At 51.4% G+C, this 24,304-nt stretch overlaps 1 protein-coding gene across 3 annotated transcripts in view; it reads left to right on the forward strand.

The window, feature by feature from the left end:
* Positions 1 to 24,304, forward strand: part of SEPTIN11 (septin 11) — a 48,038-nt gene that overhangs the window by 10,068 nt on the left and 13,666 nt on the right. For all 3 annotated transcript variants that reach the window (XM_071555361.1, XM_071555362.1, XM_071555363.1), the window contains exons 2-7: positions 12,734 to 12,848; positions 14,904 to 15,099; positions 16,499 to 16,685; positions 18,337 to 18,498; positions 20,105 to 20,201; positions 21,038 to 21,206. In XM_071555361.1, the coding sequence (XP_071411462.1) occupies positions 12,734 to 12,848; positions 14,904 to 15,099; positions 16,499 to 16,685; positions 18,337 to 18,498; positions 20,105 to 20,201; positions 21,038 to 21,206 (926 nt within the window). The remainder of the gene's footprint in view (positions 1 to 12,733; positions 12,849 to 14,903; positions 15,100 to 16,498; positions 16,686 to 18,336; positions 18,499 to 20,104; positions 20,202 to 21,037; positions 21,207 to 24,304) is intronic.

Consider the following 24,304-nt stretch of genomic DNA (forward strand, 5'->3'; position numbering starts at 1 on the left):
AAATCCTCTGGCTTGTTGTTGTTACTCAGACAAACAGCCCTGCAAAATGTTCCGTTCCAGAAGCTGCCCTTGAGCAATGGGTTTAACCAAGTGGAGTGCTGGATGTATTGTCTGTACTCATAAGGCAGCAAGACTTTGAATTCTGCCAGATCTGAGTTCAGCTTGACCAGGACAGTCTGAGCAGCTGGAGTGCTCCTGAATTATTCCAGGTCTGAGTTTAGCTTGACCAGGATGATCTGAGGAGGCTCCTGAATTCTGCCAGGTCTGAGTTTAGCTTGACTAGGACAGTCTGAGCAGCTAGACTGCTCCTGAATGATTCCAGGTCTGAGTTTAGCTTGACCAGGACAGTCTGAGCAGGCTCTTGAATTCTGACAGGTCTGAGTTTAGCTTGATTAGGACAGTCTGAGCAGCTGGACTGCTCCTGAATTCTGCCAGGTCTGAGTTTAGCTTGACCAGGACAAGTCTGAGCAGCTGGACTGCTCCTGAATTCTGCCAGGTCTGACTGAGTTTAGTTTGACCAGGACAAGTCTGAGCAGCTGGACTGCTCCTGAATTATTCCAGGTCTGAGTTTAGTTTGACCAGGACAAGTCTGAGCAGCTGGAGTGCTCCTGAATGATTCCAGGTCTGAGTTTAGCTTGACCAGGACAGTCTGAGCCGGCTCCTGAATGATTCCAGGTCTGAGTTTAGCTTGACCAGGACAGTCTGAGCCGGCTCCTGAATGATTCCAGGTCTGAGTTTAGCTTGACCAGGATGATCTGAGGAGGCTCCTGAATTCTGCCAGGTCTGAGTTTAGCTTGACCAGGACAAGTCTGAGCAGCTGGAGTGCTCCTGAATTATTGCAGGTCTGAGTTTAGCTTGACCAGGACAGTCTGAGCAGGCTCCTGAATGATTCCAGGTCTGAGTTCAGCCTGACCAGGACAGTCTGAGGAGGCTCCTGAATGATTCCAGGTCTGAGTTTAGCTTGACCAGGATGATCTGAGGAGGCTCCTGAATTCTGCCAGGTCTGAGTTTAGCCTGACCAGGACAAGTCTGAGCAGCTGGACTGCTCCTGAATTATTCCAGGTCTGAGTTTAGTTTGACCAGGACAAGTCTGAGCAGCTGGACTGCTCCTGAATTGTTCCAGGTCTGAGTTTAGTTTGACCAGGACAAGTCTGAGCAGCTGGAGTGCTCCTGAATGATTCCAGGTCTGAGTTTAGCTTGACCAGGACAGTCTGAGCCGGCTCCTGAATGATTCCAGGTCTGAGTTTAGCTTGACCAGGATGATCTGAGGAGGCTCCTGAATTCTGCCAGGTCTGAGTTTAGCTTGACCAGGACAAGTCTGAGCAGCTGGAGTGCTCCTGAATTATTGCAGGTCTGAGTTTAGCTTGACCAGGACAGTCTGAGCAGGCTCCTGAATGATTCCAGGTCTGAGTTCAGCCTGACCAGGACAGTCTGAGGAGGCTCCTGAATGATTCCAGGTCTGAGTTTAGCTTGACCAGGACAACTCTGAGCAGCTGGACTGTCCAGGAGCCGAATACAGCAGAGACTTCATTCTACTCACTTTTGGGGTCTATGGGACAAAAGCATTGGAAGTGTGGGTTTCATGTAACACTGCCCTGTTAAATGCAGTGGCGTGGGGTGTTACAGCACAAGTCTTGCCAGGAGGGCAGAAATGAGTATTGCCTGTACCCCTCTGCTCTTGCCTTCCCTTTAAAGGGCAATCATGACTGGGGTGGGCAGTGCAAGCAGAATGGTGGCCAACAGTAATTAATCCACGGGGGTGGGTACTGGCTCTGGTTTAACCTTTTTCTAGCAGGGCTCCACTGAGCTAATGGCTGTTGCAGCAGCCTGAGTACGGAATAATTTATGAATTTGGAAAAACAGAGTTGCAGAGAATGTGGGTGAATGCCAGTGGTTTGCAGATCTCTGCCAGTGGTGCTGTGAGCAGCAGGAAAAGTAACCTTGGATTAGCTCAGGGTAGCATTGGGAAGTGTCCCACTTAGCTCCTAAAGCCTGGCCTTTCTGCAGAGCTGCACTGGGCTCTAGGCAGGATCCTCAGAAGTTGCAGGAATTTCTGAAACACACAAATTCTGCATGTGCCAGACAAGATGTGGGGAAAAACACAGGGAGATGTTTTTTAGCTTCTGGTTTTCCCAAGCACCTGTGGAAGTATCGTTGTCATTTGGGAAGAGAGTTTCCTTGTTTCAGGCTGTCTGGGCACATGCCAGGACACTTGATCTCCCAGCTCCAGGGCAGCCTGGCCCCTTGACCTGGAGAATGGGAGCCTTGCCTTGTCCCCACACTGCAGAGCCGGCTGTGATCCATCCCAGCAGCATTCCCAGGCCTCTTCCCAGCTTTGCAGCCTCCTGCTTTTAATTAACCTGTCGCGACACTGCAGGCGGAGCAGCACTGACATCCCAGGAGCCAAAGGTCCCGCTCAAGGAGGTGTTTGGGAGCCTTGGAATGCGGATGGGAAGCCCTGGACAGCAGGATCAGTGCCTGCCTCCCACTAATTGTGGTTGACTTGCTCTTGGCTCATCCAGCTGCTCAGTGCCAGGGCTGGGAACACCACTCAAGTCTGGTTGTGATAACCAAGCATATCATCACACCTGAAGGAAGGGCACCTTAGACCTTTGCAACCCCACTGCAAAAGTTCCCGTGCTCCATTTACCTGTGGGGATCTTCGTGCACTTGAGGTACTTACAGAAGGCCCCACGGGGGGTTGCTCTGGTTTGTTTGTGTTCCCTGGCACGTTTTGGCACCTTGGTACTTTGGGTACTTGGGAAAAAGGAGTTCCAGGAGGGCAAGTTCTGGAATTGTTGTTGGACACACCAAACACAAAGTCGATAGGACATTTTGGTTCAAGTCCTTATTTGTAAGTCAGAAGAGGATTTTATTATTACAGGATGCATTTAATTAGTGTCTGGAATGCAGCCACTAATGTAGGTTTGTGTAGAAAGACTCATAGTATTTTCCTTTAGTACTTGCTGCTTTCTACATGTAGGTGTTCAAACAATACTTGATGTTAATAAAATGTAGCAACAGCCAAAAAGAAAAATATTTTTCTGCTGCTTATTTCTTTGTGCTGTACATTTATACACAGTTTCCACTGGGGTCTTTCTGTTTTGGGGGGATGAATGTCCCTTTCTCTTGAGCAAAAATGGAAGTGGTTCACCAAGAAAAGCTTGGCTTATGAAAACATACCAGTTGGCTGAAGGTTCAGGGACTCCCAAGTGTTGCCTGAAGTCCAAGAAAATTCTCTGGACAGTTTTAGTATCGTTAAGGTAGAGAGCAGGTCTTTAAGCACCTGCAGCTGTTTCCATGAGGGGGAGTGTGCAGTTGGCACTTGGGGGTGTCACTGGAGCCTCCCAAGTCCTTGCTGTGAACAAAGGGACTTGCAGCCTCTTTGTAAGGGGCTGACTTTTAAAAGGGAAGCAGTTCCAACCCCTGAAGGTTGCTTTGGCCAAACATGGCAGAAGGACCTTTACTGGGAGAGAAATTGGTCACCAAAATGGCAGCTGAGCCAGCCTTGTCCTCCTCACACAGGCAGTTTCCTGGGGCTGGGGAAGGAGGAAAAGGGTGACTCTGCAGGCCTGTGCTTTGGTAACAGCCATTCATGAAGGGGGGGGCGTGGGCAGACCTTTCTATATGTGGTGACTTACACCACAAGTTTTGCATCTGACTTTATTTGCATTATTAGGATTTAACTCATAAATCTGCTTTCAACTCGCTTGAAATCCTTGTTGATGTGAAATTGCCATTTCCCAGTGCTCAGTGTCCAGGGAGAGGCTCTCTCAGGCTGTGTCTGGTCTGCATGACAGATTACAGAGCTTGTACCACAGCACACCTGTGCTCTGTCACTGCTTCCCTGGTGAGTTATCACCTGTGACTTTGCTCTTGCCTTTCTTATGGGCTTGAGAGATTCCTGGTGTGCAGTGCCTGGTGTAGAATGGCACTTGTTGGGGAGTTTGCACAAATTTCCATAAAAAAACCCTGTCTCGTTGTAGGGTGATGGTGTTGCTGAGCCACCTCTGGAGGCCACCACGGGCTCTGGATTTCCTTGCCGATGTGTTTGGGTGTTTTGGGGAGGACAGAGAGGTCTGGCTGTGCTGTGTGAGAGCCCTTGGTGGCCTGTGCTGTGGGGGAACTTGTCCTTCTGTGTTGCTTTCTCAAGAGTGGCTCGTGTGCAAGCGAAGCCTTTTCCCTTCTGGGGTGTGGGAGGGGAGGACAGCTGAAGATAAACCTGAGTGCAGAAAATGGGCAGTGTGGGGCTCTTCATGGTCCTGGGAGTTGGGTTAAATCTCTAGAATAAAAGGTTTATCTCTGACACAATCCAAAAACTGGAGGTGTAAAGGCTCATCCTTGGCTCCCCTGTGGCTGGAGAGTTAATCCTTTCTTCTGGAGCTGTAAATGTGTATTTAGCTGCACATTTGTGGAGTTCACCTGGTTTGGAGTGTGTGTTGGGCAATTACCAGTGTCCTGTCCAGGGGTTCTTTAGGACTTGGAGCATCCCCAGGATTGCAGTTGCCATCAAACGCTGTTGTGATCCTGCCCTCAGCAAGCAGGGGATGTGACATGAGAGGACTGTGGGAACATTCCTGTCTGTGGGGAGAGGAATGTTTTGTCTTGCACTGTAATGCAAGGTCTCTGTAGCAGTTATCAGTGCAGCAAAGCTGGAGGAGGATAAAACCCCTGGTGTGGAGTGGCCTTCTAGTCCCATCTCCCAACAGGCCAGTGTTATGGCTGTGCTGAGGACTTGGATCAGATGTGCTTTCCTCCGGAGGAGCTCTGGCCAGTTCAGTTTTTTGGAAAGACAAAAACAGTCTTTCAAGGCAACCACAAAAATTTGGAATTAATGAGGTGAAGGGAAGGAAGTAGTTCAGTTGAAATGGGGATGTGCTCCAGTTTATAAAAATCTGAGTATTGGCTTTCCCTGTTCAAGGCAGAAAAACTCAGACTTGCTGAAGGCCAGTGGGGGATGTTGTTGCTGTTCAGTCAGTTGAGAGCTTGAAGTCTACGGGCTGGTGATTCAGAACTGTCAGCTAAATAACTGAGTAAACCTTCACCTTTTCCTCTGAGTGCAGATTCAGTTCAGCATAATTCTACTGCTCTTCTTGCAGGAGATGGAAAACTGCACACTAAGGCAAACAACAATATTTGTAGTCTTCGATATTCTTTGATTGCTGACATTTTCTCATTCATGTTGAATGACTTCTCTGGTGCCCAGAAGGGCTTGTGTGCCCTGAGGGGCTGTGTGTGTTCTGTTTTCCTTTTCAAAGCAGATGTGAGGGCTGTGACTCAACACTCAGAGTATTAGAGCATGCCATGAGCTCATTAAAAGCTGGTTTGGTTGCTTTGTTCTTGTTTTCTGGTTAGTTGATCAGAACCACACTCAAGTGTACCCATTGCTGGTGAGAGCAGTAACACTGGACTTGGCTAAACCTGAAATGTTTTCTCTGGCCTTCTGTTTAGTAACTTTAGTGTCATGTGCAACATACACAGGCAGGTATCAGTTTGGTCTGAGCCAGCTCTTTCAATCCAGTTGGTACTGGATTTATCCTTCCTTGAGGGTGCTGGACCAGTAAAGTTTCCCTGGGGAATTCCAGTGCGATTCCAGCACTTGTTCAGGCCCTGCAAGCCCTGGTAGGGATTTTCCAAGGAAGTGGGTGATGGTTATTTTGAAATCAGGACCTGTTTCCATGCACTGCTGTAGTACCTGAGCATTGGATAAGCCAGCCATGTGTTTGTGCATATCAGTGTTATCTCAGGATTTTGATATGGTGACAGTTGCTGTGATAAGTCTGAACTCTTCAGTCCAGACTCAAGAGAACTCATAAATAGCTGGCCTGAAGCTGTATTAACATGGCTGCTGGCTGCAAGCCCCAGTGCTAATTAATTACCCAGAGCACGACGTGGGGCACCTTTCAGCCCTGGAGCTGCTGAATAGGAGCTGACAGAACATGCCCTGGCTGTGTGGCTGCTGCTTTTCAGGAGAGAACACACAGGGTTAAAACTGCAAGGCAGCCCTGCTGTGCCTGCACCACCTCAAGGAAAAGTGCTGCTTTTTGTGTCCCAGAGCAGCCCTTGCTCTCAGTCAGGTGTTGGAACAGTGCTGCCTTGTTACAGCTTCCTGAGCAAGGCCTTTGGGCTGCTTTTCTCTTTCAAAATCCCTCCTGTGCTCTGGTTGTGTTCACGCCCCGAGCTGGAGGGGAGCTGGTGGGAGCCTGGGGAAGGTTGGAGGGAACCTTGGCAGTGGCATCAGATGCTCTGCTGCCAGGTTTGTGTTAGTTGTAGCCCCTTGTGCCCAGGAGCAGCATCCCAGGTGGCTCCTGGCCTCTGTGGGGGTGTAACTGGGAGTCCTGTGGGGTTTGTGTGTCACCCTTCCCTCTGTGTTGGGTCCCAGGTTGGGCTGTGCCTCCAGCTAAAGGCTTTTAGCAAAGTACAAATCCACTTATTTAACGGCCTGGGGGGCAGCTGTTTCAGGGCTATTTTAAGTGCATGACAGTGAAATACAGAAGGAAATGGCTGTTGTTGGCTTTTTCCTCCCTGCTGCCTTGCTGGGCTGGACCTGTATCTGTGCTGGAGTGGGACTGTGTAGCCAGAAGTGCTAGAAAATGGTAAAAGAACTGAAAGAAAGAAAGAGAAGTGTTTCTAATGTGCCTATGGCAACTTGCCTTCCTGCTGCTGTCAGGAGAGACATTGGCCAGAGAAGCCAAGAGCATCTGGTTCTCATTGGGCTCTGCCTTTGGATGCTCTTCATTCTTGTTTGTCACATTATGTCTCCTTTTCCCTCCCTTCCTTCCTCTCTCCTTTTTGCTTTTTTTCCCTCCAGTGAGTTTACAAGCCTTGCTGGAATGCACATATGGTCCTTATCATCCCCCAAGTGCAGCTTTTTCTTTTTTTTTTGCTGGTTAGCAGTTAGTGACATCAGGGGCTGTTAGAAGCATTAGTCACTTTACTCCAAATAGAAAGGTCCGTGGTTTTTGGAAACCTATGGAGGAAAATGTCTTTTATGTCAGTTCTTGGCACAAACACAACTGTGAGTGCTCCGAGCTTGTGCTGACCTTTAGCCAAACATTTTGCCCGAAGACAAATGTTGGTTCCCACTCTCTCCAGCCTCTCCTGAGTTGTCAGATTTTGCTGACTTCCCTCTTTCCAGAAGAATGCAACCATATCCTCTTTCCTCCATCCTCCTGCCGAGTTGCTGCCGCCTGCCAATGTCAGCAGTGCCCTGGCTGCCCTGGCCTTGCTGTGTGCTGGGGGAGCTGGGGCTGGGGCAGGGTGGCTGTTGGGCTGTGTGGGGCCAGCCTGGGATGTGTCACAGCATGCCCTGTGTCACCCTGCCCTGCATTTGGGGAGCAGCCTTGGGGGGAGCAGCACTCCTGTCTTATTGCCAGTGGGAGCGTGTCCCAGTCCCTGGGAGGTCTCCCTGGCTTTGGGCTCAGCCCCTTTGGCTGGTGATGCCACAGGGCCATGGCACTTTATCTGGGAGCAGCTTCTGTGCAAGGGGACACAGCACTGGGCCCTCACCTGCCCTTCCCATCTGCTCTGCCCCTGCTTTGGTGGACAAGGTGCTTCCAGTTTTCCTCCCACAAAATAACCTTTTCTGCTCTCCTGATTCTCGGGGATTAGAGGGAAAATCCACCATGTTCAAAGGAGAGAGAGCCTTGTTGTGTTCCCTGTGACCTCCCTGGTTACTGAGGGAGGGAGCCAGCTGTGGCATGGCACTCCTGATGGTGTGCTGAGTAACTGGGAGTGGAGAACTGGTTCCTTGCTGTTGTTCCAGGCACTGCTGGAGGGCCGAGGCAAGGGACTAGTGAGAAGCTGTGTGCCCCCAGGCAGCTGCAGCTGGTGCCAGCTTTTATCCAGGGAGAAGGAGCTGGTTTCCTGCAGTCCATCCCTCAGGGACAGTGGCTGCAGCAGTGAGTCCCTGGTGGGCTGGTGGCAGGGCAGGAGGCACAAATCTTCATGGCTTGATGGACACATTAATGTAGAGTATGAGAATGTGCCTTCCACAGGGATCTGCTCTCCCGGCTGAGACAGAAGGGAGGAAAGGGCAGGGAGGAGAGGGAACCAACTAAGGACCTCCCAGATTTCCTGCTGTCTTGTGAGACATCTGTCCAGGCCTGCAGCAGCATGGAGACAGAACTCCCCCTCCTCTGCTGGTGACATGGATGGTTATTGAAGCCTAAAGCTGCAACCACGAAGTCCTTGCTCTCAATGAGCTGAATGGCTGATTAATTGCTACGGGCCCTTTCCTTGTGGCATCACTGCCTGGCAAGGAGGGGAGGGGAGTTGTTCCTGCTTTTCATGTTCTCCTCGTACTGTTATTCATCAGTTCCCTTGTCCAACAGTTGTGGGTTTGTCCATCCCTTGAGCCTGTGTAAGGAAGGGGAGGGGGCTGTGGGTGCTGTTTCAAGGCCCAGAGAGCTTGGCTGTGGCACAGACACTGGGAGTCCTTGGTGTCCTGCTCTCCAGTTTAACATGGAGAGGGTGCAGTAGCTGTGTCTCTTGCTGACTCCTCTTTGCTTCTGTGCTCTCTGCTCTTCCCTGAGCCGCTGTTTTGTGTGAGCAGACTCAGCTATCCCTGGCTGGCTTTGGATGTAGCATCTAAGATGACTTCAGAAAGGCAGGAACGTGTGCCTGGTAACGGGTCAAAAATGGTGCTGCCCTGAGCTGCTGACAACAGTAGAAGCTTTCAGAATTTCTTCGAGGTGCCTCCTGAGTCGTGTGGCCTCAAATAACTAAACACTTGCTTCATATTTGTGGTTGAGCTCAATATTTTGCATACCAGCATTTCCCCCCCTCTCGAACTGGAGGCTCACTCTGTTTTCTTTAACTCTTGGGAGGCCGTGTGAATGTGACCCCCAGCCCTGGATCTGCAGGGGCCCGAGGGGGGGAGTTTGCCCACAGCCTTAAAGCAAAAGGGGCTCAGCCAGGGGCTGGCTGGGCTGGGGGAACTCTGGACACTATGGGTCAGTCCTGAGCTAGGAGAGCAGGCAGGGCACCAGGATCCCTGTGGATCTTCCCTCCTCATCCTTCTGGGAGTGGTGCTTTTTTCCTAGCCAGGAGAAGAACAACTTTGCTTTACCTTTGCTCAGCTACCAGACACTTCTGAGCTGCCAGGGCACTGCTCTGCTTGGTGCTGCCTCTGAGCAGGGGTGCATTTCTCATCACCTTCATGTCCACCTCCCTGTCCACACACAGACCTGTCCTGTTCCTGACTCAATCACAGGAATAACCTCCCCCTTATTCCTGCCAGCTCTGCTAAGCCTCTGTGGCTGAGGAGGAATGAGCTGCCTCTCCTTGCACGTGCCTCATCAGCTGAGTTGTTTCATATGCCCTCACTGATCTCCATCCAGGCAAACACACTCTTGGCCACAGAGCATCCAGTGCAGTGTTGCTTGACCTGCACAACCTTTGCCACCACGAGCTGTGTATGAAGAACAGCAGATGCAAAATAGCCTTGACAGGGTTCTGAGGTGGCAAACCCTTTTCTGCCTTTTGCAAGGCAATCCCCCCCCCCATCCTTTAAAATTCAGAGCACTGGGACATGAGTTCCTGAAGGTAAATCTCTTTATAGTGATGGTGGGTAGTAGATGTTGTGCCTCTGGGGGGCCTGTCTCTGCTTAACTCACCCCTTCCCCTGCTGGAGTTAAAACCAGCAGCTGTGATAACAGCAGCTCAGATATTGTTGTTGACCCAAGAAATATCGACTGTGGGATGCTCTCTGGAAGGAGAAGTCTGGAGATCAGCATCTTTCTCAAGAAACAAGCATTTATTTGTTCATGTAACTCTGCAGTTTCTATAGGGGTGGGCACACAGCTCTGGAGGTTCAGGATTGCTTCCTGCTCCTGGACGGTGTGGGGCGAGGGAGGGAATATCTGCCCCACACTGTGGTGTTCAGTGAAGGGGATGTGGCTGTCTTAGTGAAGGATTTAAAAATAAAGACTGTTTTTGAGGTGGTTGAAGCTCACTGACATCTGAGAACATGCAGACACCCAAATGGAGCAGAGAGTCTGGAGTGAGCTGTCTGTCCCTCGAGGAGTGTGTGGAGCTGCAGTTTTACCCACGGACAGGGATCCTGGAGCTGGGAGCAGGGAGAGCTGCTTGGCCAACAGTTACTCTTCCAGGGTGCCTGTAAGAGGGTAGTGATTCCAGAGACAGCACCTTGTCTGTGGTCACTGAGGCACCTCCTGGGGCTGTGTTTGTGTGAGTGACAGCTGAGGGGGGCTGTAGCCCAGGAGTGTGTTCAGCTGCAGCACCAGGGAGAGGGGTTGTGCTGAGCTCTGCTCATCCTCCGAGGGAAAATGAGGAATGCCCTTGGGCAGGAGGCAGCGAGGCAGGGTGATGATGTGCCTTTGCACCTGGGGTCAGGTGATGAGCAGCACTGCTGGCTTCCTCTGGAAGAAGAGCAGTGTGGCAAGAGGAACAAATCAATGCCTGTAGCATTTCCATGGCTTGTTGGGGCCCTGGGCCTGTCTCTGTGGGGCAGGAGCCTTTGCCTGCTCTGCAGCTGGAGTTGCCCAGTTCTCACTGGGGTGACTCAGCTGGGATCCCCCCATCCCACCGACTGTGCTCAGGAGCCTGTCGTGGTGATGCACAGCTGGAGCAGCAGGCCCATCTGACTTAGCATCCCCTTGTTGTTACAACACTTCTGTTCTGCCAGACTGAGTGTGTGAATCACTTGCCTGTTCTGCTGAGGATACCCTGAGCCATCAGGCTGGTTGCTCTCCTTTCCATGTGGATGTAGCTGCCCTCCTGAAGAGGGTGAAGCAGGAGCAGAGGCCTGGCTGCAATGGGAAGAGGTTGTGCAGCCCTTGGATCCTTGAATTGGATTCCTCTGCAGCTCCCCCAGAGATGTGTCAGCTTTCCAAGCCCATCTATCTGTGTGCTGCAGAACTGGCTGCTGGATTGCATGATGTGTGTAGAGAGAAAGGTTTAGAAATGTAGTTCCTTTGGCTCTCCTGCCTTCTCCAACATGCCTGTCTGTGCTCCCTGTGCAGAATTGCCCCTGTTTCTGTGTGTGCTGCACTCGGGCAGAGGGGCAGCATCCTGGGAACTCTGAGGGCTTTGTGTTTCATCTCTGGCTGTGCCTCGGGCCTTGGAGCTTGGCAGGAGCTCTCTGGTGTTTGGGGCAGATACCAGACTGGGTTTCTGCCTCCCGTTGTGCAGCACAGCTTGTGAACAATCCTTGGCATTGCAAAGTGCAGGGGGAGTTCTTGTTTGTTCCACTGTTGATGTTTGCCACTTGCAGGGAAACAAAGCAGGGAGGGAAATAAAGCAGAGAAGGTCTGCAGCAAAAAATAACTGACACAGATGCAGGGGATGAGTCTGACTCCTGTTCCTGCTGAGTAACTGGTGATGAGGCAGTACTTGCTTTCCCAAAATATATCAGGGCAAGAGATACTGGTGCTGAAAGATGCTCAACACCCACCACTTTCTGTGAAGCCTCTGAGTCATGGGCACTTACTGGGATCTGCTCCCAGCTCCCTTCACTTCATCCAAACCCAAGCCCACTGGTGTTTTAAAAATACTAATGCTACAAATATTTAATTTAACCCATTCACATAACTTATAAATCCCAGGGTCTCCTTCCATTGCCTGAGGCTTTTGCAGGAAAACCCCTGTGGTGGGTAAATGGTCTCTTCTGTGTGGTTTGTCTGTACCCAGCCTGAGCCAGGGAAGTGGCACCTCTCGTTCACCTCAGGCTCCTGTGATGTGGTGCTGGTGAGGAGCTGTTAGTCCACAGAGGGATGGAGGGCACAGTTTGATGGATTGGTGTTAATCCTTCAGACAAACCTGCCTTAGGTGCTAAGAGCAGGCTCAGGTATCTCATACAGGTGTCAGGCTGCCTGTCAGCGTGGCAGGAAACAGCCCTTTGCCCCTTTGTGCAACAAGGTGATGGCACAGACAGAGGCATTTTCACTTGACATTCTCTTTCTCAGAGAATTTTTATGTTTCTTTAAATCCAAGTCTATTTTCATCAACACTCAGCCCAAATGTAACTTGTTTTTTCCTGCAATTGGTGGCTGGTCCATGTGTTTTGAGGGGGGAAGTGGAGCTGCTCAGCAATTGTGCAGAGAGTGGGAAGTCCTCCTCTGCTTTTGATTCTTATTTTATCAACCAAAGAGTGTCTTTTGCCATGACTGGTCCCAAGCCCACTGATTGTGTGGAAGAGAAGCTGGTGGTTCCAGCAACTTGAAACCAGGCTTAGGCTGCCCACAACTGTAATTTAGTATGGCCTTGGTGCAGTGACTGTGCTGGGAGTGTTTGGGTTTGGAGGAAGGTTATATTTCCTGAGTTAAGGACAACAGACTTGGGCAGACACATGGGAAAGAACAGCAGAGCTGCTCTAGGTCTGCCAGGTTGGGCTGGAAAAGCTGCAGGGAGGTTTAGGTGGCTCCAGAGGAGTGTTGCTATCTGAGCTGTGTCCTGCTGTGGCCGTGCCAAAGGGGTACTGAGGCCTCAGAAACAACTTTGGGGGTTGCACATCAGTACAGAAGTGTGGTTTGGTAGTGCCAGGCACAGAGAAAGTCTGGTGGTGTTTGTGTGCCTCAGACTTAGGGACATTTTAGCTCCTCAGGCCCACAGCAGAGAGCTGGGAGAGCTAAGAGGGTGTGTTTGAGAGGCAAACCTAAGACAGAGACCCTGTGTCCCAAAACCTGCTGTGTTGTTGACACAGTTCTGACAGGACTCTACCCTGACAGGGGTGTTGCAACCCTGTTAAATGCTTTTCTTCTGGGCCTTACAGAATGATGACCTCAGGAACCTGTCCCTGTCCGGCCATGTGGGCTTTGACAGCCTCCCTGACCAGCTGGTCAACAAGTCAACGTCCCAGGGCTTCTGCTTCAACATCCTCTGTGTGGGTAAGTCACCTGCTACTCGGGGCACCCTCCACAGAGCCACACCATGTCCCTCTGCCAGGGGAGAGCTGAGCCACCTGCCCACAGGGGCAGGGAAGTGACAGTTTCCTTCCCAGAGCTGCTCCAGGGTAAAATCTGGTCTCCCTCTGTTCCCTTTCTCTGCCTTGTCCCCCGAGTCGAAACGTGGAAATTTTTAGCTGTTGGAATCTATGCCTTTGATCATCCTGTGGTTCTGCTTTCCCCCAAGGCTGCCTGTAAGGAAACTCAGCTAACTTGGGAGCTAAATTTAACTTAAATTTAACTTAACTTTTTAAAAGCAAGTTAAGTTAAATCTGCCCTGCTCTGGGTTGGGTGCAGAGGCTGTTTCTCACCAAATTACCTTCCTTCCCTTCCAGGCTTTGCCTGTGTCGTTCCATTCTCAGTTTCTCCAGCTGGAACCGATGCCATTTTTAGTCTCCAAGAGGTGTTCTGAGAACAAAGCCTGTTCCCTGCCCCTGCTGTATTTAACCTGGGTGCTTTTACAGCCTCAGTTACTTTTCCCAGCTTGCTGAGAGGGTGAATTCAGGGAGGCAACATCCTCTCTTTGCCCTGTGTTGGTGCTCTGTGGATACCACACAGCTGGAAATCCACTGCTCAGCCCCTGGCAGCCAAACCAGCTTGGACTTGTCAGTGGACCCAGAATGTGGTTCTGTAAATGGACAAAAGTGCTGGGTTTTCCCTTAGCTTGGCAGAGCAGGCTACAAACACCATCTCCATTCACTGTCCTTTCAAGCCTGCAAGAAGGGAGTATTGTCCCTCCTAATTAGTTCCTTTAATTAGCTGGAACACTCCCCCCGCCATGCTCTCTGACTGTGATTTTTGCACAGTGAACTGAGGATTTCTGTGAGCTGTTTGAACAGAAATCTGGCACACAGACTCGACTCCTCTTCAGCTTTGCATGTGGAGGGAGGAGATAAGAGCAGAGTTGCAGTTGTGCTCACTGGAGCTCCCAGCCCTCACGTGACTCAGGGAGCAGCAGGAAACCACTCCAGTTCAGCAGGGAGCAACCTGATTAGCTGGCAGCTCTTTGATCTAATTGGCATCAATTAATTGCCTTTCTCTCCTGCAGTAAATATTCCTTTCTTAGCATGACTTAATATGTCTCCATTAGCAGTTTGATCCACCTCTTCTTTTTTTCCTGTGGAATGTGTCGATCCCCCAATTTTCACCCCATGTTAAAATCTCACACAAGCTGCTGTAGCTGTCCAAGGAACACAAACCTTCCCTTGGGAACAAATTATTTTTTCTGGTGGTGATTTGAGGCAAGACATGGTGAACTTTGGCGTTGTGAAGAGCGAGACCTGTAACTGGGATGTGAAGGGCTGCAAAGCCACCCAGCACAGCAGTTTGTGTGAGGAGCTCCCTCAGACCTGCAGCTCCAGAGATGAACATGCTGTGCCATCAGTTTAGGGCTTGGCTTTCCCTGTGAGTTGCCTCAGCCCACCCCTGCTCACAGCATGGGCAGCAGTAGCTGTGTGAGAGGATAATTGCTAAACAAACACTGTTGACTTAGAAATGGGATTTGGGCTGATGCTTTCATCCATGTCACTAATTGCACTGGGGATTAGTGAACATGCAATAGTTTAAAAAGTTTTTAAAAGGTATTTAAGCAGCCTGCTGTTTTCATTTGTTAAAAAACTCATTAATGTGTTTTTCTGTCTCATATTTTTATTGCCTAAGTTGCACTGTGGGTTTTGAGCAACGTTCTTGAAACAGAAACACAACTGCCTTAAGGCAAAACAAAATCAAATCAGGTATCTCCTTGGGAATCAAACAGAGAATCAAAGAGAATTTACAACTTGCTTCTTTGAGGAAAGTTCCTGGTTCAGTCCTGGGGGGTTGCTCAAGAGGGTGACTGTCTCCTGGGACATCTGTTCCTGCAGGGATTATCTTCCTTAGCCTTGTGCATGTAGCCTAATTCCACTGCTGCCCAGGTGCTTGACTCCCTAACCTGGGGAATGTGCCTGGGAAGGGGAGCCACAGCAGCCAGGCCATACCGAGCTGCCTGTGTGTGCTCAGGTGAAACTGGCATTGGCAAGTCCACGCTGATGGACACCCTGTTCAACACCAAGTTCGAGAGCGAGCCAGCCACACACAACGAGCCCGGGGTGAGGTTGAAAGCCAGGAGCTACGAGCTGCAGGAGAGCAACGTGCGCCTCAAGCTCACCATCGTCGACACCGTGGGCTTCGGGGACCAGATCAACAAGGATGACAGGTGGGCTGGGCTCTGCAGGAGCAGCAACGTGCTGACAGCTCAGCAGGGCCTGGCTGGGCTGGGCCTTGCTCTTCCTGGGGGTCTTTCCATGCTGCTGCTCCGTGTTTTCCCTTTGTCTTCCCAGTCCTTTTTTGCTCCCCTTTTTGTGCAGTGCTTTCTCTACTATTTCTCCCAGTGTAAGGCCTTACTGCTTTCTGTGCAACATGGCTCAGTCTGAGGTTTTTGGGCTTTCATGGTCAGAGACAAAATGTTCAGAAGCCAAGAATCGTGTCACGTGTACCCACCTACTGGTATCCATCAGGCTGCCCTTGGTGGAGGAGGGACAAATGGAAAAGTTATTTTTTGCCAGAAGCACAGCTACCTTTTTTGGGAGAAAGTGGAAATGACTTGTAACTAGGATGCAGAGCTGTATGGTTTTTTTCTTGCCAGGCTGGTCCTTTCCAGAGAGTATGTTAAAATGCACAAGGGTTTTTTCTCCAGCAAAGTGACCCCCTTGAAGTCCACAAACAGTGCAGTTGTCTTCTGGGCATTGCTCACATGCTTCAATTCCTGAAAAGTCCCTTTTATGCTCTTGTGAATCTCCCTTCCCTCTCTTAAGATGATGAGATTTTGGACCAGCTGGGGGGTAGCTGATGGTTTCATGTTTGAATTTTGTTATATTGGATCATTTTTAGTGAGATTGGCAGAGCAACAGCTCAGTCTTTAACTGGAGAGACAGCAAATCCAGGGTCTCTCCCACTTTATCTTCCTCTTATGTCCATTATACGTTCCCTGGACACTGATGGAGACACACACTTGTTAAAGAGGGACTGTAGGTTGGTGGGGAGGATTGTAAGAGCAGAGCCTGTCCTGTAGATCACCCCAAGGCTGCCTGAGTGTCCCTCAGTGCTGTACGTTGGTGGGGAGGGTTGTCAGAGCAGAGCTTGTCCTGTAGATCATCCCAAAGCTGCCTGAGTGTCCCTCAGTGCTGTAGGTTGTTGGGGAGGGTTGTCAGAGCAGAGCTTGTCCTGTAGATCATCCCAGGGCTGCCTGAGTGTCCCTCAGTGCTGTAGGTTGGTGGGGAGGATTGTAAGAGCAGAGCCTGTCCTGTAGATCATCCCAGGGCTGCCTGAGTGTCCCTCAGTGCTGTAGGTTGGTGGGGAGGGTTGTAAGAGCAGAGCTCCTCCTGCAGAGCACCCCAAGGCTGCCTGAGTGTCCCTCAGTGCTGTAGGTTGGTGGGGAGGGTTGTCAGAGCAGAGCTTGTCCTGTAGATCATCCCAAAGCTGCCTGAGTGTCCCTCAGTGCTGTAGGTTGGTGGGGAGGGTTGTAAGAGCAGAGCCTGTCCTGTAGATCACCCCAAGGCTGCCTGAGTGTCCCTCAGTGCCTGCTGCCCTCCCAGTTTTTCCCTTGGCCCCTGCAGCTACAAGCCCATCGTGGAATACATCGATGCCCAGTTCGAAGCCTACCTGCAGGAGGAGCTGAAGATCAAGCGCTCGCTGTTCAACTACCACGACACGCGGATCCACGCCTGCCTCTACTTCATTGCCCCCACCGGCCACTCCCTCAAGTCCCTGGACCTGGTCACCATGAAGAAGCTCGACAGTAAGGTACTTGCTGCCTGTGTTACCACCCTGCTTGTTTTCAGTGTCTCTGATGTGTGTTCTTAGTAGTGGAGGGTTGCAGAGGTGCTGCGTGAAAACCGTGCCTTGTGCAGGCTGCTGCAGGGGGTCATTGCTCTGCTTCACATGCTGCAGAGATTGAGTAAGTTTGGGCTCCTCCCCTCTCCCAGCCCTGCCTCGGGTAGGGAGCTTGGCCCTGTGCTCCCCAGCTAAGCTATAATATCAATAAAGACAATTCAGGTTGACTTACCAATCAGTGAAAACCAAGTGGAAGTGCTGTGTCTGTTTGCTCTGACCACATCCAGCTACACACAGGGATCTGATCCTCTCTGGCACTTGTGGTGGTGTTCCAACTGGGGTCTGACTAATGAGATCTAAATAAGAATGGGAATAAATATGTTACTTGGCATCTGCTTTTCCAGTTACCCTCACAGACTTGGTTTAAAGGTTTCACCTCTTCTAGGAAAAATAACCAAGGTACAAATGCTAAGCCCGAGTAGTTAAACGAAGCTTTCTCTGTGCTTCTTTACATCATGATTAAGCAATTTCAATCAGTCCATTGTGCACCCTTGGCTCACTGGGCACTGATTCTGCAGGAGATCAGTGGTGGCAGTGGCTCTTTATTTCCTAGAGGGGCCTGTCAGTTGTTTTTTATGTGGTGATGGAGAAGGTTCCCTGCCCTATTCAACTGAAAATAGGGTTCTGGAGATGGACCCCAAGTGAGCTGTTTGGCGTTCCTGTTTCATCTTTTGGCCCAGGAGGATTTCGTAACTCCAGGCCATCTTCCAAACAGAACTAAATGATGTAATAGAAGGGGATTTTGAAGTGCTGTAGGTAAAATCCCTTCATATAGGTCGTTGGTGCTGTTGTCCTCCCTATGATTTCTGTCTGCTGTTGCAGAGGAAAGCAAATCCTGCATGATCAAAAGCAGAAACTGTCCCTCTGGCAGGAGGAGAAAGGGAAAGGAGGCAGGATCCTTATCCTTGCCAACAGCCTGTCCAGGGGAGAGAGTCAGAAACTGCTCTTTGCTCTGGGAGCTGTGCAGGGAGGCTGAGCCCTGGGGCTGCAGCACAGCCGTGTCTGGGGCCGTGTGAGGGCACTCAGGTGGGGAGGTGGCTGTGCTGCTGCCACCCCTGTGCTGTGTGTCAGGGTTGGGGAGGGACCCCCTGCCTCTGCCCCCCTGGGGTGACACAGCACTGCTGCACACCCCGGTGTCCCCGAGGGCAGCCCCAAGCAAACACCTGTGCCAGGCTGTTGTGCCAGGGGGCTCCCGCAGGAATCCAGCCTGCTGGGCTGTGACATCTGCCGAGATGGTGGTTTCCTTCTTTTCTTTTTTGGAACAGTTTGTAGTAATCTGTGACAGCATTTCCTGTCCAGCCAGTTGGGATGAGGAGGGGAATAGGACAGGACAGGAAATAGCATGTTGCCAAATTGCATTTGACTTCTTTTTAAGGCCATCATCACTGCTGCCTGGAAATCCTGTCTGAGGGGATGGTGGCAGCAGCAGCAGCCCCAGGGAGGGTCATCTGCTGGGGGGTGCTGGCTTGTGGCACCTGCAGGGCTGTCCCTGCATGTCCTGCTCTGTCCTCTCCCAGTGACACAACCTGTGCAGTGCTGTATGTGGGTCTCTGTCCTGCAGGTGAACATCATCCCCATCATTGCCAAGGCTGACACCATTGCCAAAAACGAGCTGCACAAGTTCAAGAGCAAGATCATGAGTGAGCTGGTCAGCAACGGTGTGCAGATCTACCAGTTCCCCACGGACGAGGAGACGGTGGCCGAGATCAATGCCACGATGAGCGTATGTGACCTGGGGGTCCTCGCCTTGGTTGGTGTGGGCCTGTCCTTGATGGCTGTGCCATATTGTACTTGGCTTTACAGCTGCAGTCTAAGCACAGACATCAGGCTGGCCAGAAGGGTTTTGGGGCTGGAGGTACCTGGCCTGATATCTGTTTGGTGTGACAGATGGTTCTCCTCTGAGCACTCTCTCACATCCTTCCCCAGCTGCAGCATTCCTGTCTCAGGGAAGGAAGAGGATGGGAGGCAGGGCCCCAGCATGGTCAGGGCACAGAGCTGAGCTCTGGCTTTCCTGTCCCAAACCACCCCTTGTTGTTCAGAGGGGGGTGATTCACTGCTGCCTTTGTGTTGGTTTCCGGAGAGCTCTGGGCACCGTCAGCACTGTCCCAGCCCTCCACAGGGCTGGTGGCCATGGGTGGCTTGGCTTTCACCTCCTTCCCCTTCCTCTAGCATGGGGTGGGATTTGAGGGCACACAGGGCTAGGGTAGACCAGACATTTTAGTGGTGCTTACAGAGGGAAACCACTTGGGGTGTGAGGGGAAGAGCCTGAGCCTGAGGTTGCTTGCAGTGACGTGCACTGTCTGGGCCCTTGTGTGGCTTCAGAGGGCCACATATCCCCCAAGAGGACATGCCAGCCCTAAAGCAAGTACACTCAGATTAAGCCATGTCCTTGCTGCTTGAAGGCTTTTACATTGCTTGTAGGTGGGCACTTCTCCCATCCAGCTGGATATTAGACCTTCTCCAAATCTGCCTATTGCCTGTCTTCCCTGTCTGTGTTGTGTTCTGAGCAGGGAGAAGCTGACACAAAGATGGGATGTGGCTGTGCCAGGGGCATTGTGTGCAGTGTTTTGCCTCCCTCTGGTGCAGCCTGGGTGCTGGGAAGCTCCTTTGCCAGTTAATCCCATCTCCTGTGCCCTGACCTCCTCCCCACCCACCCACCCAGCCTGTGACCACGGCTTGGCCGACACAGCTCCCAGAGCTTGTGCCCAGCCCTCCTGGGTGATGTGAAGGCAGGGAGAGCTCCACAGGGCTGGGCTGGCCAGCTCCCCCCTGGCAGCAGCCACACATCTGGGAGCAGATCCCAGAGTGTCACCACCACACCCACAGGGTGAGTGGGGAGCAGAGCTCCATGACTCAGACATGTCGGCCCAGGGCTGGGCTGACTCTGCTCTTCCCCTTGCTCTCAGCTTTGCCCTTTGCAAGAGGAAGCATTAGCAGTTCTTTGTAGCAGCAGAGCCCCCTGAATTTTTCCTTGGGAGAATGTACTTTATTTTCTTGTTTTATTGTTTCACAGTAGTGTCTCCTCAGTGTTCAAGTTGCTTCCAGTTTTTTAGACTTGTTCTGGGCTTAAGATACTCGTGCTTTGTAATTATATGGAAAATATGTATGTGTTTAGTATTTTTAGGACATCAGAATTTTGGGCTTTAAGTCTGATCAGATTTCTCATCCAAATTGTCCTGTTGCTTTTCCTATAACACCAGACGAGTTGCAAAGCCATTTAAGCAACTTAGATGTAGCAGAGCTGGCACAGTGAACAGTTTTCTTGAGAAACAATCCCTGGCAAGGCAGCAAAGGAAGTCCCCAACCTCACTGTCCCTTTCCTTTTGTAGGTCCACCTTCCTTTTGCTGTTGTTGGCAGCACCGAAGAAGTGAAGATTGGCAACAAGATGGCAAAAGCCAGGCAGTACCCCTGGGGTGTCGTGCAGGGTATGTCACAAAACCCCCTTGTCATCCTGTCCCATTGTGATCACAGACACACTGGTCTCTGCATGGTCTCTGCCAAAACCTGGCTTGAGAAAGCACAGCCCAGATCTGGACATGGAGGCACAGGGGCCTTCCTACAGGAGAGCAGAGTTTGGCAGGGCACTGTTTGGCAGCTCCAGTGCAGCCTGGCTTGCAGAGACACAGGGCTGATCTTGCTTCCCAGCCAGCACTGAGGAGGACAGGGTTGAGATGGGGACAGTCTGCTTGTGGCTTCAGCTGTGCATCCCATTGGATAATGGGCCAGGGAGCTGCAGGGGAACATTCACAGGGCAGTTCTGCAAAACTCTCCAGCTTCTTAATCATACAAGCTGGCCCTTCATCTGTGTGTGCACCAGAGGATAGTACTGGGAAGAAGTTGATGTGTTTGGGAAATCTTGGGCTCAACACATCCTGCTGGGTTCTGGCTGTTCCCAGGACCAAATAGTTTAAGGGATTTAGTTTAGACTTTGCCTGCCCGAGCCCCTGTCAGTGCTGGGATTTAGAGTGTGTTTGAGTGGGAAGTGAAATGCTGTGTGCAAGTGGATCATCTCCCTGCTGGTGCAGAAATGCATGGAGAGATGTGCAGCAGAGAGATCTGTCAAATGCAGGGGAAGGCCTTGAGCTCATGCCCGTGTTGGCTGGGGGTGGTTTCACCCCCAGCTCAGCGAGGCGTTTTGCTGCAGGCCAGCCTGGAGTTCTGCTGTGTGCCTGAAGAACTCTGAGGCTTCCTGAGCTGGGAGAGGGGGGGCCCAGCTCCTGGGTGTGACCCCCTCTGTGTGGGTGGCCTGTTGTCCCTGCAGTTGAGAACGAAAACCACTGTGACTTTGTGAAGCTGCGGGAGATGCTGATCCGGGTGAACATGGAGGACCTGCGGGAGCAGACGCACACGCGGCACTACGAGCTGTACCGGCGCTGCAAGCTGGAGGAGATGGGCTTCAAGGACACTGACCCAGACAGCAAGCCCTTCAGGTAGGGAGGGAGGGAGGGGCAGCTCCAGCCCTGGACCACCTGCTGGGCCTGGCAGCCAGCCCTGCCCTGCTGCACCCCGGGCTGGGCACTCCCTGGGCAGAGAAAGGGCGCCCCTGCCTGGGGATGTCCCGGGTTACCAAAGGGGACATCCTGGCATTGATGTTCTTCTGACCCTCCTGGAGCTTTTCCAGGCTGCTCCAAGGTGAGCTGTGAGCAGGGAGCCCTGGTCTCAGGCCTGAGGCTTGGCACACAGTTTGTTCTGTCAGACAGCTTTATTGGTCCGGAGCCCAAGTCATCAGCCAGGGACAACAGCTGTGTGGGAACTGGGGAGGGAGTGTTTGTTTTCTCCTTTCGTTTCCTGTTTCCCATTCCTCCCCTCCTTTTCCCCAATAATTGCACCCTCTGCCTTAGCAGCATCCCACGTTCCTCTCTGCCCCAGTCAGAATTCAGGAGTATCAGTGGGGCTTTTTACCCCCATAACACACCTGAGTGCCAGGGGTTGGCTCTGGGTTGGGGTTATTTGACAGGCTGAGTTGATGCAGCTGCATCTCCTCTGCAGCACAAACTCTGCTGGAATCAGTCAAGCCCAGTTCTGTTACTAAGCCCAAGTGTGAAGCTTTATTGGATTTCCTTTCTGGAGAGCAAGGGCTTAAGATGGGCTCAGCCCTTCTTTTTGAGGAATCTGAGGAATTTCCATTGCTTCCTGCACATGAGGCCTCTTTTTGACCAAGCTATAAGTAGAAAGGAAATGAAAATGTACAGAATTTCTCCATCTGGTACGTGCTAGTTCAGAGCAGTTCGCTCTGGGTGCCTTTTCCCTCCAGTAAACAAACAAACCCCATGATCCCAAGCTGTTTGGCCAAGGCTGATGTGCATCTGAGGCGAGGAAGAAGTTCTCTCAGGGATCAAAAGGATGCCTTTCCCTGCTCTGGGGCCCAGGGAGCCACAGGGGCTGCTGCTCCTCAGCCAGGAGCGGGGAGCCTTTGGGAGATCTTGGAGAGAGCAGGGCCACAGACCCCACCAAACCACTGGTGCTGTGTAGGTGCTTGTGTGAGGTGTGAAAAAGGGGGATTGGTGATGGTTGAGACCCCCACCTTGCTGGCAGAGCCTCCCTGCTTGGCCAAGCTGCAGGAGATGAGGAGGGAGCACCAGGATCCCCACAGGCATCTGCTCCTTGAAATGGGGACCTCTGCACAGAGATCCTCCTGCTGTGGGCTGGTTTCTCTGCTGCTCTGCTTAACCTTTCCAAAGCACTTCTTTTCTCAAAGAATATTATTTGCCAGGGCATCCTTCAGTGTGTGTGGGTGTGCTGGGGAATCAGGTTACTCTTGCAATCAGGGCTCATATGTTTGTGCACTTAAAAAGCCAATTCCCTTGTCATCTTTGTCTGTGAGAAGCTGCAGGGAGCCCTGTTGGTTTGGACTGTTATTCCTTAGGGCTGTAATTGTTTTTCTCACATGCAGCCTGGGAGCTGCCAGGCCAGTTTCTCTGAGAACTTGCCTCCTCTGGAACTCGGAGTCACTGCAGCAGAGATTTGGGCTTGGAACCTGGGACAGATGAACAGGAAGCCCCTTCACCCCTGGCTCCTGCCAGCCTTTTCCTGCTTCCCATCACCTGGCATTGTGTTGTTGGGAGTGAGCTCTGCAAGGAATGGTTTTCAGCACAGGGTAGGATGAACAGTGTGCAGAGCTGTCTGGTTTGGTGTGTAAAGCTCTGCTGCTCCCTAGAACAGCGTGTCACTAATTGCAGATGCAGTTTGTGCTCACTGAGCTGCAAAGGCTCATCTGCCCTTGGGGTTTTCCAAGGCTCCAGCCAGATCCTTCACAAGGGTTTAGGAATTTGTGTCCACAGTTGGAGTACTAAATCCAGGACTGAGTTTTAGGGAGGTTTTTACTCAAGTCTCCTCATCTCCTTCTGCTGTGAGAGGTCTGGTTCTGGATTTAGGTAAGAACCAAAGATGGCTCTTGGCCTCCTCTCCCATGGAAGGATTTTTGTCATTTTTAGAACCAGTATTTTTACTTCCATGTGTGGGAAGCTGCTGTGGTCATCTGGAATGGTGTGATTCCTCCAGGGCAGTCAGTGCTCTGCCAGAACTGCTCTGGGCATCCTGTCTGGAGAGGATTTTAGAAGGCAACAGAAGTGCCTGTTAATTAGAATTAAACACAAGACTTGGGATAATCTGTCGAGTTTTTTTCCCCAGTACAATATCCCCTCCCTCCCCCCCAAATCAACCAACAAAAAGCACCAAAAAAACCAACACTGCCAGGAAAGGCAAAAGCTTGACTTTACTGGGATTGGGATGTTCCACTGGCCCGGTGGTTGGTGTGTTCCCTGGGCACATGGATGCAACGTGGCTGGGTGATATCACTGGTGTTTGCATGAAAAAAATGCCTTTTCTCAAAAGCCTCTTGGGGGAAATAGTTATCATTCCCACACTATCGCTGTGGCTGGGCTATCCAGATCCATGTAAGGAATAAAATAAAGAGGCATTTGGTGTTCAGAGATCCTGACAGGCTCTGAAAGTCTCAGAGGTGTGTGGACAACATATTTAAGGTCCCAAATCTGCTCTGCATATCTCAGTGCTGGGGAAATGAAGGAATGCCAAGGAGCAGAGGGGGATGAAGGAAGGAGGAGTCCAGTTACGTGGTTATCTGAAGGAGGGGGGCTGATGCTGGTTCAGAAAGGCCAAAGGAGAAGGAGAGGTCTCCCAAGGTGACTTTACGTATTCAAACCCTTGATCATAGACTCACAGAATCATAGAATGGATTGGGTTGGGAAAGACTTCCCAGATCATCAAGTCCAACCCTTGGTCCAACTCCAGTCCCTTTACCAGATCATGGCACTCAGTGCCACGGCCAAGCTCAGCTGAAAAACCTCCAGGGATAGGGAATCCACCCCCTCTCTGGGCAGCCCATTCCAATGCCTGAGCACTCTCTCTGCAAAAAATTTTTTCTGCTCTCCAACTTCAATTTCCCCTGGCAGAGCTTGAGCCCATCGTGCCCCCTTGTCCTATTGCTGAGTGCCTGGGAGAAGAGACCAACCCCCACCTGGCCAGAACTTCCCTTCAGGCAGTTCCAGACAGTGCTGAGGTCACCTCT

Source organism: Pithys albifrons, chromosome 5, assembly GCF_047495875.1.
Source record: "Pithys albifrons albifrons isolate INPA30051 chromosome 5, PitAlb_v1, whole genome shotgun sequence".
NCBI lineage: Eukaryota > Metazoa > Chordata > Aves > Passeriformes > Thamnophilidae > Pithys > Pithys albifrons.